Raw genomic sequence first — 15,032 nt, 5'->3', positions numbered from 1 at the left:
TGGGAGGAGGGATGCAGACAGGCAAACCGCAAAGCCCCAGCTGAAAATAGCTGAGGGCTGGGGAGAATTTTGGGAGGGAAATACCAAGCGTGTTTGCCCAAATCCTTATGCCGTCCTGGATGTGTGCTTATAACGGCTGTTGAGGCCAGGAGAAGGGCTGGGAGCACAGGGGAAGGTGGCTGCAGGCAGGGGCTGGTCCCTGACACCACAGAGATGGGCCCCAGGGTGGAGGGGAAGAGGCAGGGAGATGCTGCATAAACCTGCACCTAAGGACCGCAGGGGAGAGCTGAGGTGCTCTGGTCACTGTGTGCTTTATTTGTCAACGTTACAAGGCAGAAGGTGATTTCTAAGGCAGAATTCATGATTATCAGTGCATTAAAACCTCCCCACCACATTAAAACTCCAGCCACAAAGGGGATGATCCATCCAAACCCCTGTGCAAGGGAAGCCCCAGGGCTGGGGTGACGGGGCAGCCCCAACACAGCCCCTACCACGGCACAAGTCTGGGTCCAGCCCCAAACCATCTCCCAACACCCCCATAAGAGCTCACAGGGATTCTTTTAGGGGCCATGCTTTGTGCCACTCTCCTCCCAGCCCTGGCTCACCCATCACTTCCACCCAGTAATACCTAAAGGCAAAAATCCAACCCTAAAGGCAAAATCAGCCCGGGGAGGAGGGAAGGCACAGGGCAGGGCTCACAGCCTGGAGATAGTGGGAAGTGAGGGAGCCGGGGGGAGCCCCTCCAGCCACTCCACCAGGATCCTGTTCAGCACCGCCGGCCTGGGGGGATGGCACAGAGATGGGGTAGGATTCAGCATCCCCAGGGACACAGTGGGGCCCAGCTCCAACGGAGTGGGGCTGTGCTTGCCCGCTGTGGTACCTCTCCATCTGCGTCCAATGCCCACACTCCTCAATGTGCTCCCGGTGCAGCTGCGGGATCTTGGGAGGGATGGATGAGAGTGGAGAGGGGTTGGTTTGTGCCAGGATTGGAGTACCAGGAGCCCCCCAAAGGCTGTTGCTGTATCCCCAGCTCTTTATTTTGGCAAGAGCAAATTCCCCCCTAATCCTCCCGTATCAGCCTTGATCAAGTGATGTCCCTGGACCAAATCCAGCCCATCCCAGCTGATGGACCTGCCCCAGGGCTCTGCTGCAGCGGGATCTTATGGAAGCTGATCACAGGCACAGGCAGGGCTGGGGTGGGATGGGACGATTCTGACTTACCCACTCCTCCATGCCCTTGCTCATGCTGGGATGTAGCACCACGTCCTTCCCGGCTGTGACCATCAGCGCTGGCATCATGATCTATAGGGGACATAGGTGCCAAGGTGGGGAAGGTGCTGGGTCTGCAAATGCCCCCGTGGGGCAGGATCAGTCCCCACCTTCCTGTCCTTGGCAGAGAGGGCCCAGCGCCAGTTGGGTCCTATGTTGCGGTACCAGTTCAAGGGGCCACTGCAAGAGAGGAGAATGGGATGGAGATGCTGAGACTCAGCTCCTGCTATCACCACCACAGGGAACTTCCCATCGCCCATGGTACAGGGAGCACCTGCAAGGGTAAAGCAGCCTTTCCCCAGCAGCCTTGCACCTTCTTGGGGTTATAAAGCAAGGCCAAGGTGGGTTTGGGTGTTCCCCTTCTGCAAAGGGGGCATCACACCAGCCCTGCAGGCTCCTGCCCCTACCTGAAGCCGGACTTCTGGAAGCACTGGATGTAGTACTGCAGCTCAGGGCCATGCAGGATCTGGCTGGCAGGGGGGTTTTCTGGGAAGCCCACCAGCAGCCCCCCTGCAAGAAGAAGCACAGCACTGCATCCTTCAGCCCACAGCATCCCCCTGCTGCAGCATCCCACCCCTTACCTCGCTCCCGGACCCGGTGGAAGTCAAATGTGATGGGCAGGCGGTCCTGTGGAGAGAGGGGACTGAGGGCAGGCACAGAGAGACTGCACACAGGGAGGAAAAAACATCCTGGGGGGCTCTCTGTGGCTGTCACACTTGGGGTTCCTTGCTGGGAACCAGTGCTGAGCATCAATGCATCCTGAGGGATAGAGGAACCAGACACACAGCCCTGGGGTGCAGAGCTGGGAGCCAGCACCAAGTGTCACTGCATCCAAAGGGATGGAGGAATAAGCCGTGCAGCCCTAGTCTGCATCCTGCATCCTAAGGGATGCAGGAAACAGTCACGCAGCCCTGGGCCATGGAGCTGGGAGCAGCCAGCAGCAATGGCAGAATGAGGCCGCTGGCAAGGCTCCCAGGGCACTGTTATTTTAAACCACAAAGGTTGTCACCCTGAAGCAAGACATTGACATTTGCAGTGGTAAAGGAAGCGAGCGGTGCTTCGAGGGAGAGCAGGAGCCCCTGCCAGGCTGCACAAGGACAGTCACCCACAAATCTGCTGTTCTCCAGGCTGCGCTGTCCCCTCCCAGGTCCTCTGAAACCCTACTGAGGGTCAGCTGTGAGGCCTACAGAGGTATGGGTCCTGCACTGCTGCTTACAAGGATGCGTTCGCTCTGGTCCCTACTGATGGCTGCCTGAATGCAGACTTTGCTGCAGACAGGCAGGAAAAGGATGGCAGACGCAGGGTGGAGCATGCCTGAGGGCCACTGTGGAACACTGCGAAGCCATCCCTGAAGATTTTGACTCCTGGCATGGGTGAGGTGGAAGGGGAGAGGGTGCCACAGGCAGAGCCCCAATAAGGCTGGCGGGGCTTGGAGAGGACATCAGGCTGTGAAGCCCTCTGCTCCCAACCTAGGTCCAACCTCAGCCCCATCCCTACCTCCTGGCGTGTGGAGCGGATCAGGACCTTCAGTGTTCGGCCAATATCCCTCTCCAGCTCTGCTTCTGCAACACCCTGCACATGGAGTGGAAGCAGCACAGTGGGTGATGCCACCCCTTCCCAGGGACCCAGACCACCCCAGAGTTGGATCCTGCTGCCATGTGGGCTCAGGTGGAGGCTGGGGATGGTTTCTACGCAGGGTCCAGCATGGGAACAAGGTCTGACACGGGGACCACAAGCCGCTTGCAGCTGGGGTGACAGTGAGAGCCCCACATGGCACCCTGGCTGTGGGGTAGGCGATGCCCATCCATGAGCTGGGGACCCCAACATGGGCATGACTCCATCCTGGGGTGAGGTTAGGCCCCAGGAGAAGGGTGGAGGATAAAAACTGTGGCCCTGGACTCACCGGCTCCTGGAAGTAGAACTGGTAATCAAAGGTGGGGATGCTTTTCATCTTCTCCACGATGTCCACAAAGGGGTTGGCGGGTCGATATGGGGTGTTCAGTGAGGCCACAGCTCTGGAACATCACAGGGAGGACATAGTCAGGATCACCCCCGGATTCAGGGTGCCCAGCATGAGCCAGGGCTTTGCTCTAGGGATGGAACAGAGAGGGCAGGACCCAGGGCATTGTTAGGGACAGGGGAGGGGGTGTAGGACCAGTCCTCAAGGAGCCACACACATGGCACAGACCTACCTCACCCTCTCAGGGTAGAACAGAGCCATGTTCCAGACCACGGCACCGCCCCAGTCATGGCCAACCAGCACGGTCTGCGGGATGCCCTGTGGGGAGGGGGTCCATGAGCGTGCCCCCAGAGCAGCACCCAGGGAGCACCTCCAAATCCTCCCCAAAAGCAGCACCCAACGGACATCAGCAGGTGAGAGAGGGGTTCTGCCTGCCTCTGGAGCAGCAAACACAGCAGAAAACAGCAATATTTTCTCTTTTTTCCCCATTTATTTTCCTTTTCTTTTCCCCAAGGAAGAAGCATTACCTGATTCCCCCGGAGCCATTTACTCTGACTTAATTAAACATTTCAAGCACCTGTGCCCTCCGGAGGCAAGGGATTCATTATTATCTACGATGGAGGCTGTTCATCCCTTGGGATCACCTACACAGGTCCGTCCCATGTCATCGTCGTGTCCTCCCCCCCCCCCGCCATCACATGGGGAACATCATTTTATAGTCACAGCCAAATAAATCCCTGCCCCTCCAGGAAGCAGCTCACAGCATCCCCCATGCCCGTGCAGATCCTGCCTGGAGCAGACTGTCCCCCCTCCGTCATTCTATTTTCCTGACCCCTCTGGGCACTGACAAATGAATCCAATTAAACCTGCACTCTCGACAATGGAGCAGCCGGTTCATAATTAGCTGATATTTAGATGTGTAATTAAAATTCCCTCCCAGCAGACACGTCTCTGCTCACTGCCGTCTGACAGCACAAAATAGTGTGCAACCCCCCCTGCAAGGGGGGCAGAGGGTTTGGGGGGGTCCCAGCATCTCCCACCACTGATACGGGGATGAGTGGGTCCCATCCATGCTGATGGATTTCATCCCATCATCACTGTCCTGGCTCCTGGACCACTCTGCGCCTTCTGCGTCCCAGATATGGGTTCAGATATCACCATGGAACTTCATGAAGTCACTTATCCCCTAGGTTGCACCAGGGGAGGGAGAAGGAGCACCCCAGAGGGGAGAGGAGCAGGATGGGCCCTGATGTGGAGGAGCAGGGAAAACCAAAGTCGCATACATACATGATGCCACCACTTCCCATCTACCAAGCTCACCCTGAAGCAAAGCTGGCACCCATCCCCTTGCCAGGCTGCACATCAATGGGCACCTTCCAATCCATTTTCCTTATTTCTAATCCAACATGAGGGCAATACTCCAGCAAAGGGATGTGATTTATCCTCACATGCTCAGCACCAAACCACAGCTACAGTCCTTGTGATGCCTGGTTCCCTCCCAAAACCCATCCCAGCTCTGGCACAAAACCACCACCACTTCCCCAACAAGAAGCCCTCAAGGGGCTTTTTTTCCTCCTTGTTTCTTGTTGTTAGCACTGTGGTTTTTGGAGGACTCATTCCCTTGGAAGCCATTCTGCAAGGAAAAAGCCCTGGAGGTGTTGACATCTGTGGGCTACACCTTTACCCCTACACTTCACCTCTTTTAAAAGGCACAGAAATCAACTGCATCCCCTTGCTGGGATGGGAATTAAACCTGGAGCTCCCAAACCCAAGTGAGATGACACCATAGTTGAGCCATGCCAAGGGGCAGCAATGGTTCCCCAGACAACCCAGCCATGTGCAAGCTGCTATAGTCATGGATGAAGGGGATGCAGCCCAACATCCTTCTCCATGAGTATCTTGCTGCCTAACCAACATCCTGCCAAGCCTCAGGTGCCCATCTCCCTGTCATCAGCAAGGACACAAGGTACAGGAAAAGGTGACACAGAGCTAGAGACCCTTCCAAGGATGGGTCTTCTCCACTGGCAACGGGTTGTATGAACATCCCCATCCCTAAAATCCCACCCACAGGGAACACAAAAGACAGGTCTTGGTGCTACTCCAAGAGCTCTGGACCAAAGCCACTGGGTAGCTCAGCTGTCCCTGCATGGGAACGAAGAAGTGAAGGGCAGCTGGGGAAACACACACCCAAACCTTGCCAAGAAGGAGGGACCATCATGGGGGGATCCTCACCAGTTTGTCCAGGAAAACCACCAGGTCCTGGGGAAGGGAGGAGAGAAAGAGTCAGATCCTGTCTGGGATCACCACCCTCCACACCACGGTCTTCCTGCCCACATCCTCACCTTGCATATCTGCTCCTGGGAATACTCTTTTATATCTGCACAAAAGACATAACCACCATCATCTTAACATCCACACATCTCTAGGGATGTATTTGGCATCCCTCTGAGCTGCTGGGGCTGCAGGAGGAGCCAGCTTCCACCCCCCATGAGAAGGCTCCTCCATCCATCTCCTCCTGGGTCTTGGACTTGGGGTCAGCAGCTCCAGCCCTGTATAACCCCAACTCCTAACTCACCCAGTGGGGCTGTGGACTCCCCGTAGCCCTTCATCTCCAGAGCAATCACCCTGAAGCCAGCATCGACCAAAGCTGGGATCTAGAAGGAAAAACAGCAGCCTCCAAAGGATGCTGAAACCCCTGGACAACACCCTGCCACCCAGGAACCCTAGGAGCGGTGACCACGCACCCCACCACCATCCCACCAGCAGCCCCTTTGGTCCACCCTCCTCCCCGTCTTCTCCATCACCTGGAAGCGCCATGAGAGCCAGCACTCAGGGAAGCCATGGCACAGGCAGATGACAGGACCCTGCCCCATTTCCACGAAGTGCAGCTGGACACCATGCTGGAAGGGATGGAGAGCCCTCACCAGCTGCAGGCTGCATGGCTTCACCCCACAATGCTCCACCCAGTGCTGGTCACCAAGTGTGGGGGCCCATCACCCCCTCCCAAAGCCACACAACCATGCTTTAGCCTCTGTGGTGGACAGAGAAGACCTGAACGATGGGGCTGCTCAGCATCCCTGGCCGAGAGCAGCCCACACAGGAGGGACAATCCAGTATGCCACCTGTTGGCTGGCACATCCTTGCACGGGGCTCAACACCCTTCCCAGGAAGCCTGGCACCTCCAAGCCATTGTCACCACGGCAGTCCCCTCCACATTACCCGGATGGGTACATATCCGTGGGTCACGTTGGATGGATCACACGCTGTTGGTAATGGCTCTTGCTGGTTGAGAAGCTGTGGGGTGAGGAGCACAGGGTGAGCTCCTGAGCAAGCCTGGAGCCCCACGGGACATCCCCACCAACCTGCGTGCAGGGACATCATAGAAACACAGAATAGTTTGGGTTGGAAGGAACCTTAAAGCTCATCCAATTCCAACCCCCTGCCACAGGCAGGGACACCTTCCACAAGACCAGGTTGCTCCAAGCCCATCCAACCTGGCCTTGAACACTGCCAGGGATGGGGTAGTCACAGCTTCTTTGGGGACCCCATTCCAGTGCCTCACCACCCTCACAGGGAAGAAGCCCAAGCCCATGCCTCCCAGAGGATCCCCAGGAGAGCAGGGAACGGAGACCACCCCTACATGCCTGGACACCTGAGAGCTCCTCCAGCTCCTTCAGGACGGTCTCGGTGTCCCTGACGAGTAGCGTGGCCATGCCCATCTCCTGGGCTGGCTTCAAGTTCTCCCCAATGTCATCCAGAAGGATGACCTGGAGATAAACCACCAAGAGTAGGGATCAGCACCCTGCAGAAGGGCTTGGCCAAGGACCGCAGGTGCATGGAGGGACCCTCTGTGACCTGTTCTCAAGGTGGTCATACCTCCTGTGGCTTCGCCTGCAGTGCATCCAGGGCGTATGTGTAGATCTCAGGATCTGGCTTCTGCATCCCGAGCCGGCAGGACTCAATCACCAGATCAAAGTGCCGGTGCAGCAGGTTCATCAGCCTGGCCGTGAAGAGCCGCCCGGCGCTGTCGTCCACCCAGTTGTTGGTGAGGACACAGGTCTTAAACCCTAGGGAGGTGCAAAGAGGGGAGTGCTGGTTTTCCCACTCTGGCTCTCCAGACAGTATTTGATTTCACCTCTCCTCTCCAGCCACCTCCTCATCCCAGACGTCCAGTCTGCAAGGCTCTGGCCAGGTCAGAACACACCAGCAGCAGATCAAAGGATGCTCAGCAGGAGCTTATGCCCAATTCGTACTTCCAGGAAAGCAAAGCTCTCAACCCTCCCAATGCAAGTGGGACGTGAGCTGGAGCTTGGGCACACTGAGATGCTGAGGACAGAGCTGATGTGAGGGTGCTGAGGCCCTGGCACAGGTTGCCCAGAGAAGCTGTGGCTGCCCCATCCCTGGCAGTGTTCAAGGCCAGGTTGGATGGGTCTTGGAGCAACCTGGTCTAGTGGAAGGTGTCCCTGCCCATGGCAGGGAGGTTGGAGCTGGATGAGCTTTAAGGGCCCTTCCAACCCAAACCATCCTGTGATTCTATGATTCCCTGATGGACTCCACAGTGCGTGATGAAGGGCTACAGCACCCTGCTAATTGCTGCCTAGGTGCTAACATGTCTGATGGATTTAGTAGCATGGCTCCTAGTATTTAATTAAGGGATGCTGAAAGGCGACATCAGGAGAGTGTGAGGATGATGATTAAGGACCAAGCAGGTGGGACCAACCAGGATCCTGTGGTGGAACCCACCAGGATTCCCAAGGCAGTTGCCTGGGAGGGAAGCAGCACCCTTAATCCAGTCCAAAAGCCCCCCAGCGCCTACCATTCCTCCGCAGCACCCTCGCTGCCTGCAGGAGGGGGGCATTGACCGTCCCCTTGGCTGCCATCTCCTCGAAGGCTTGGGCAACAGAGAAGGTGTCTGGCAAGGTGATGCCCGAGGTAGTGGCATGCTGCCTGCAGCCCTCTTCCATCTCGGAAAAGAGCTGGAAAAAACACTCACAGTGTCATTCAACTGATCCCAATATATAAAGCACAGCCCATCCTGAAGCTTGCTCCCCTCGGTTCCTTCCCCATCGGAGCCATTGGTGATATCGCACAGCTGGTACCCGAGGGCTCACCTGGGACAGGGTGATCTGTCCTCTCAACATTTTGGCATAAGGACTGTCGGAGCCACCAGCAAACATGACCTTCCGCAAGAAATTCCTGCCAGGCAAAGGAGAAGAAATCAGTGGGAGAAACCCCAATGCTGTGGGGATGCTGTGGTGCGCTATGGGGAGGGGGATGCTCTGTGCCGGGGATACAGAGCTCCATCCTCCATTATCCCCCAGGACCAGAGCATCACTTCATTACAGGACCGGGAGATCACCGCCCATTTATTTCTGCTGGCAGCTCAATTACTTGGCCCTGCAGATAGACGAGCAGGGAGCTTCGCCAGGGACAAAATATAGCAAATAATGCAAAGAGCAAGGTATTTTGTAAGCCGTAACTCAAGGAAAACAATTTGCCCCTATCACAAGATGACAAAAGGCCTTCTCAGGCAGCAATAAAACAAGATTACAGCGACTGCCTTTAGGACAAGCTCCCTGAGTTGGTAACAACGCAGCTCGGCTAAAAACAAAGCAGCTTTACCTGTTCCAGCTGGATTGCTATCACTTTTCTTTTTCATTTTTTTTATATAAAGCGAAGCAAAAAGATGTTTGATGGCCGATAATCCGGGAATTTATTGTTCCATCAGCTCCAGCGTTTAGTTACTTAATACTGTATTTTTCTGTCTGAACACCCACATGCTGCCAGGAAACCCTGCCAAGTTGGGGCACGCAACAGAACCTGTTCAGCTACTGATTGGGAGCTTTTGGGATTACCAGCTCCCAAGCAGCCCATATTAATGGGAGCAAAGGGCTCACTAGGACTCGAGAGGCTGTCTGGGACCTGTTGTGCTGGGGTTTGTCTGCTCCAGCTCGTGCACCAAGTTGTGTCAGGTCTCGGCACCAAGGGAAGGATGGGATTAATTGGCTATCCTGCTTAATTAATTACTACTCGATCTTATTGTTTCTGCCAACGTCCCCTATGGTGATTCCACCTCTTTGGGAGTTAGTTTTAACTGCTGACCTGTGCCCCACATCCGGGACAGGACCTCACCCCAGCCTGCACCCCAGATCCAGAAAGGAGGTCCTCAGCCTGCACCCCATGTATACACAGGAACCCCAACATGCATCTGATATCGAGGACAGGGGTCCCCCCAGCCTGCACCCCACACCCAGCCCTGTCCTCCTCTATGGGGGCCCCAGTCGTGCAGACCCCGCGCGGGCGGCGGCCTCACACACAGTATTGTCTCGTCTTTACGTGTCTCCGGACGAGAGGTGACCCACAGCACCGCGGGCGGGCGATTGCCAGCGGGCCGGGCCGGGCCGGGCCGGGCCGGGTCAGGCCGGGTCAGGCCGGGTCGGGCCAGGGCGTACCTGGGCAGGGCGCAGTCCTGCTCGCAGGAGCCCAGGAAGTGCTGCAGGCCGGGCCCGAAGAGCACGCCGCCAAGGTCGAACAGCACGGCCCGCCGCGCCATGGCCGCCTCCCTACTGCCGGCACCCAGACTCGAACCCGCGAAGACGCCGCCGCCTCCACCGCTAAGGCCTCCCTGCAGCCCCCGCCTCCGAGGCCTCGCCCCGCCCCCTGCCCCGGAGCCGCGCTGGGTCCTAGCGCCGCCACCACTGTGGGCACCCTCCCGGTCGCCCGGGACCCGCCGCAGGACACTCCTGCACGGGGTGTGTCCCTCTCCGTCCCACTGCCACCTTCCCAGTCCCGTGGGGCTGTGGGACCCCCGACCTGGCGGTGGAAACCCCTTTGCTACCGTTGGTACCCCCATCTGCTCCCTGTCGCTGCTCAGGCGGGTTTTGCCCATAACCGCTTAACGGGGTCCCCCTCAGCTCCCGCAGCACCCCAGGGTGCACCAGCACCCGCTGACCCAACCTGCCTGCACCCAGATCCCGAGCTGCCTAATGGGGCTGAGAGTGGGAAGGGTCGGGGGTGCACACAGATGCGCACACACATGCACACACACATGCCTGAATACATGCAGGAATGCATATATGCACACATGCACGTGTGCACACCTACATGTATGCACACGTGTATGTACACATGCACAACCAAAAAATGCATGAACATAAACACACACATGCAGTCATGTATGCAGACATGCATGCACACCCTTGCCCATGCATGCCTACACGTGTGCCTATGTGAAACACACATGTGCATGCTGAGCATGCATGCACACCACCAGGCACAATGCGTGTGCACTGTTAAGCCTGTGTGTCTGTCCCTGAGCACATGCGTGCACCCTGAGGCTGCGCAAGCACTGCCAGGCATGTGCGTGCGCTCCTAGCACATGCATGCACTGCTAAGCATGCGTGTGCACCACCGGGCAGCTGCGTGGGCACCCAGCACGAATGTGCACGCTCAGCGCATGTGCGTGTGCCAAGCACATACGTGCACACACATGAATGTTACCTGACCACCATCCCTGAACCCCAGTAAAGGCAGCCCAAGGGGAAGCATGCGACCCCCCCCATGCATCCTGAGCCAGCCCTGGCGTGCTCAGTGCCAGACGCGCCGTGGCCACGCGTGTGCGTGTGCATGGCCCGGCCCCGTCTCGGGGCGGTGTTGGCGGTGCCGTGGCGGGACGGCCGCGTCGAGGAGCGGTGGTGAGCGGGGCCGCGGGGCCGGGGGGGAGCGGCAATCCCAGTCCCTGCCTCAGTTTCCCCACTGCGAGGCATGCGATGGGATGCTGGCTCGGAGGGAGTTGGGGGAAGAACTGCACCCCTGCGAGCGCAGCCGAGCTGGGGGGGGGGGGGGGCTGTTCTGTGCTGGGAAGGGATGTTTTAGGGGGTCAAGCCCAGACAAGCCATACGTTTATCCCCAGCATCCCGCTGCTGGGGCCCAGTGTCCCCCAGCCCTCATCCCCCAAGTCCCACTGTCCCCAGTACCCCCGAGGGGACCCCCCAGCATCCTCGCAGTGTGGTCCAGCGCCGGGTGGGGGGGGATGAAGCCCCGTTCCCTGGTTTCTGGCATGGCTCAGAGCTGCGGCAGGCGAAGGGTTTTCCTCCTCCCACCACGGCGGGGGCACCTCCGGCACAACCCTCCGGGGACGGCAGCAGCTCCGCAGCCCCCCAGCTCCGGCTTCTCCCTGGCATAAAGGTGGGAGCGTGTTTCGGACGGTGGGAAACGAGGGGATAAAGGAAGAATTTTGCTGGTCTGTCGCTATTACGGTGGGAAGAGCCGGGAGGAACAACCTCAGCCTTCGTGCCAACGAAATGCCAGCACGGCGACGCCTCTGAGACCCGGCCAACTCGTGGCAGGGCTGGGCCGCCGTGCTGCTGTGGTCCTGCCGGAGGGCTCCCCTCTTTCTGGGGGCGTCTTTCGCTCCAAATCGAAACCAACCCACCCCTGCCAGGTGCTGGCCTGAGACCTGAGGAGCTCATTGCACCTCAGGATGCTGGCAGGGAGCTGGGGATGCCCCTGGGAGCCCTCTTCCCTCTGCAGAGAGGCTCAGGACTGGCTGGGAGGATGAAGGGTGCTGGTGGGGACCCCCCTCTTCCACGCCCGTCGCGCCTGCAGCCTCTGGCACCCGCTCCCCTGGCCCTGGTGCCAAGATGGGTTTGAAAGAGCCGCATTGTCTGTGCACACCACCACCCCACCCCCCCCCCACCCCCCCCCCCCCCGCAGTCTCCTGCTTTGCCATGGCTCTGGATGGGGGTTTTAGGGGGGGGATGAGCAGGATCAGCCTCCCCTCAACCCTTCCAGCCCTCACCTTAACTCATCTGTGCCTCAGTTTCCCCACTCTTATGATCCATGTGCTGTACTACAGGGGTGCAGGAAGGGTCTGTGTCATTCCTACCCCTCCCCATCCCAGGGGGGGGTTTCCCCTATGGTGTGGTGAGAGTGGGGCACAGCACCCCAGATCCCAGCTCCCAGAAACCAGAGATGCACATGCATGGAAAAATATGGGTGCTTGGGGGTTTGCTGGTGCAAAATGGGGGGTTCCCAGAAGGTCCTAAAAGGGCCTCAGAGGGTGTCCCACCTGTAGCTGTGATCCGCCTCTTTCTCTTTGCTCCTGCAGGACACCATGGTCTCGGGGAGCCCTGGCTGGTGCCTACTGGTGGGGCTCTGCACCCTTGTCCCTGCCACCACACAGCGAGGACCAGAAGAGGATGTGACCCCCAGTTTTGGGCTGGAGGAGTTGGGGTACCACATCTCCCAGGATGGGGACCCCCTCCAGGACCCCCAGCGCTGTGGCATCACCTTCCACACCCCCAGTCCCTGCAGCTCCCTCGGGCCCACAGCCTTCGCCTCCCGCAATGAGCTGGATCACCTCAAGAGCCTCTTGCAGGACACCAAGGCCAGCCTGAAGGATGTGGAGATGGCGGCCATGCTGGAGAAGAACCAGACCCGCTACCAGGACATCATCACCGAAGCGCTGCCTGCCATCCATGAGGCCAACCTGGAATTTCAGGAGAGCCTGGATAATGTCCGCAGGGAGCTGGAGGCTCACGTGGCCGAGGCTGATCACCCACGGACAGCTGAGAAGAAGGAGAAGTAAGTGCCATGGGAAGGGAATGGGGATGCTCCATGGAGCTGATACCCCAAACTCCATGGGTGGGAGCCAGCCCCAGGCTGCAGACACGTGGGGGGGGGGGGGGGAATCCAGGTGTCCCCATGGCTCCCATAAACTTCATGATGGCTTTTACGTTACATGTGGGGTTTGGATGCTTGGCAGGCCACTGCTGTTAATACCCATGTGAGTGTCTCTGCCCTAAGCCCATCGCAGTGTGGCTGGCAAGGGGGTCCCCTGAGGGCAGGGTGAGGGGTGGGATGTCAGGAGTGGGGGGGTTGTCACCCCTAAATGAGTGACCCAGCACAGCTGAGCCACAGCGTGATGATGGAGAAATGCATTGACCAGGATGGAGGAGTTGGGAAATCTCCTTTCCCAGGGTGGGGACCCCCTCCAGGACCCCCAGTGCTGCAGCATCCCCTTCCACACCCTGCTGCGGGGAGGCTGGTGGGGACAGGGGGTACACTGAGCGCACTCTTCTCCCTCGAGGCTGCGGAAGGCTGTCCACGTGGTGTCACACATGCTGCGCCTCACCGGGCGCCTGGCCCAGACCCTCGATGCTGCCTCACAGCGCCTCGATGCTGAGCTCAGCCTGCGCCTGCAGAGCTCGGCTGCCACCGCCACTGAGCCCTAGGGCAGCAGGGATGGGCTCCACCGTCACCCTGCGTATGGCCTTGCTTGCTGGTAGGACCCCAACCCGGCTCATCTCCATGGCTTCTGGGGTGTCCCGGCTCCTCTCCGCAGCGCCAGGGGCTGAGACGTTGCCCGGAATATTTGCAGAGTGGTCTGGGTGCTGGAGCCAGCAGCGCTGGGATGGGATGGGATGGGATGGGATGGGATGGGATGGGATGGGATGGGATGGGATGGGATGGGAGGCTGCTGCCCGCACATAAAATGCCACTGCATGCGCGATGATGCCTGTAACCCAAGGCCCGGGTGTTCATAGAATCATGGAACCAATGGTTTGGGTTGGAAGGGACTTCAAAGTTCATCCAGTTTCAACCCCCTGCCACGGGCAGGGACACCTTCCACTAGACCAGGTTGCTCCAAGTCCTGTCCAACCTGGCCTTGAACACTGCCAGGGATGGGGCAGCCACAGCTTCTCTGGGCAACCTGTGCCAGGGCTTCACCACCCTCACAGCCAAGAACTTCTGCCTAAGATCTCATCTCACTCTCCCCTCTGTCAGGTTAAATCCATTCCCCCTTGTCCTGTCCCTACAGGCCCTTGTCAAAAGCCCCTCTCCAGCTTTCTTGTGGGCCCCTTTAGGCACTGGAAGTTGCTCTAAGGTCTCTCCGGAGCCTTCTCTTCTCCAGGCTGAACAAGCCCAGCTCTCTCAGCCTGTCTCCATAGCAGAGGTGCTCCAGCCCTCAGAGCATCTTTGTTGCACTTCTCTGGGCTCACTCCAACTGCTCCACATCCTTCTTATGTTTGGTCCCAAGAGCTAGATGCAGGACTGTGGTGCATCCACCATGTTGGATACACTATCCTGCAGCAGTGCCTGGTACCACCATGCCATCACACAGCAGAGCCTGGTACCACAGCATATGTTTAGCCCTGTGCCTGGGGGAAATCCTCTCTGTGGCGGTTCCTTCCCATCCCCAGCAGTCCTCTGGACCCCTTTGTCCCTCCCTGGAAAAGCTTTACCCACATAGGCTCCCTTTTGTCACAGCCAGGCAGCCACACCTACCAACAGCTACATCGTCACGCCTGGATCCTTGCCTGAACCTCATGGGGCTCCCCAGAGGGTCTTACAAACTAACCCCAGCTCTCTGGGGGCTTGGTGGCATCTCACTGATGGTCCAGCAGCATCACTGGTGTGGGCAGAGCCCTGGTTAATCCTTCACCCTTGGGAGCATCTTGTCCAGCCTTGGAAGAGCGTTTTCACCCCTGGGGTGGTAACGGTGGAGCTGCAGACAGGGTGTGAGAGTGGCTGGAGATGAAGTGCCAGGCAATAAATCAAAGCTGGCAACTCGAGTGCTCCCAACCCACGGAGGTTTGGGCAGCAGAAAAGCAGCTGGAGGCGGAAAATCCTTCCTCCGAATCCTGTGTTTGTAAGCACAGAGGTTCCTCCAGCAGGAATGGCCAGGGCCACCCTGGTACATTGGGCTCTGGCCACCCCGCTGTCCCCATGGTGCACCCTAAGGATGGGCAAGAAGCAGACCCCCCCAGGGTAGTGGCACTTCTGCAGGAGCTGCAGGCAG

At 58.4% G+C, this 15,032-nt stretch overlaps 2 protein-coding genes across 2 annotated transcripts; one reads left to right on the top strand and one right to left on the bottom strand.

The window, feature by feature from the left end:
- Positions 1-295: 295 nt before the first annotated feature.
- On the bottom strand, positions 296-9,868 carry EPHX2 (epoxide hydrolase 2). The gene is made up of 19 exons (XM_061461178.1): positions 9,682-9,868; positions 8,341-8,425; positions 8,046-8,205; positions 7,106-7,296; positions 6,874-6,996; positions 6,449-6,523; positions 6,034-6,129; positions 5,805-5,883; positions 5,572-5,606; positions 5,462-5,488; positions 3,462-3,547; positions 3,173-3,284; positions 2,767-2,841; positions 1,851-1,896; positions 1,677-1,779; positions 1,380-1,449; positions 1,222-1,302; positions 881-939; positions 296-780 (listed from the first exon to the last, which is right to left on the bottom strand). Exons 1-19 carry the CDS (start codon positions 9,780-9,782, stop codon positions 696-698), a joined length of 1,689 nt encoding a protein of 562 aa, XP_061317162.1. The 5' UTR covers positions 9,783-9,868; the 3' UTR covers positions 296-695.
- Positions 9,869-10,855: 987 nt separating this feature from the next.
- LOC133273398 (uncharacterized) lies at positions 10,856-13,648 on the top strand. Its single transcript, XM_061461792.1, has 4 exons — positions 10,856-10,923; positions 11,203-11,416; positions 12,339-12,814; positions 13,320-13,648. The coding sequence occupies exons 1-4, from the start codon at positions 10,856-10,858 to the stop codon at positions 13,462-13,464; spliced, it is 903 nt and encodes a 300-aa protein (XP_061317776.1). The 3' UTR covers positions 13,465-13,648.
- Positions 13,649-15,032: the final 1,384 nt, after the last annotated feature.

This window comes from Pezoporus flaviventris, unplaced genomic scaffold (assembly GCF_033815535.1).
Source record: "Pezoporus flaviventris isolate CSIRO_AGI_PZ_B2104156 unplaced genomic scaffold, CSIRO_AGI_Pfla_v1 ptg000031l, whole genome shotgun sequence".
Taxonomy (NCBI): Eukaryota; Metazoa; Chordata; class Aves; order Psittaciformes; family Psittacidae; genus Pezoporus; species Pezoporus flaviventris.
Note: the sequence above shows the minus strand (reverse complement) of the source record. Positions and strands in the feature narration are given on the sequence as shown.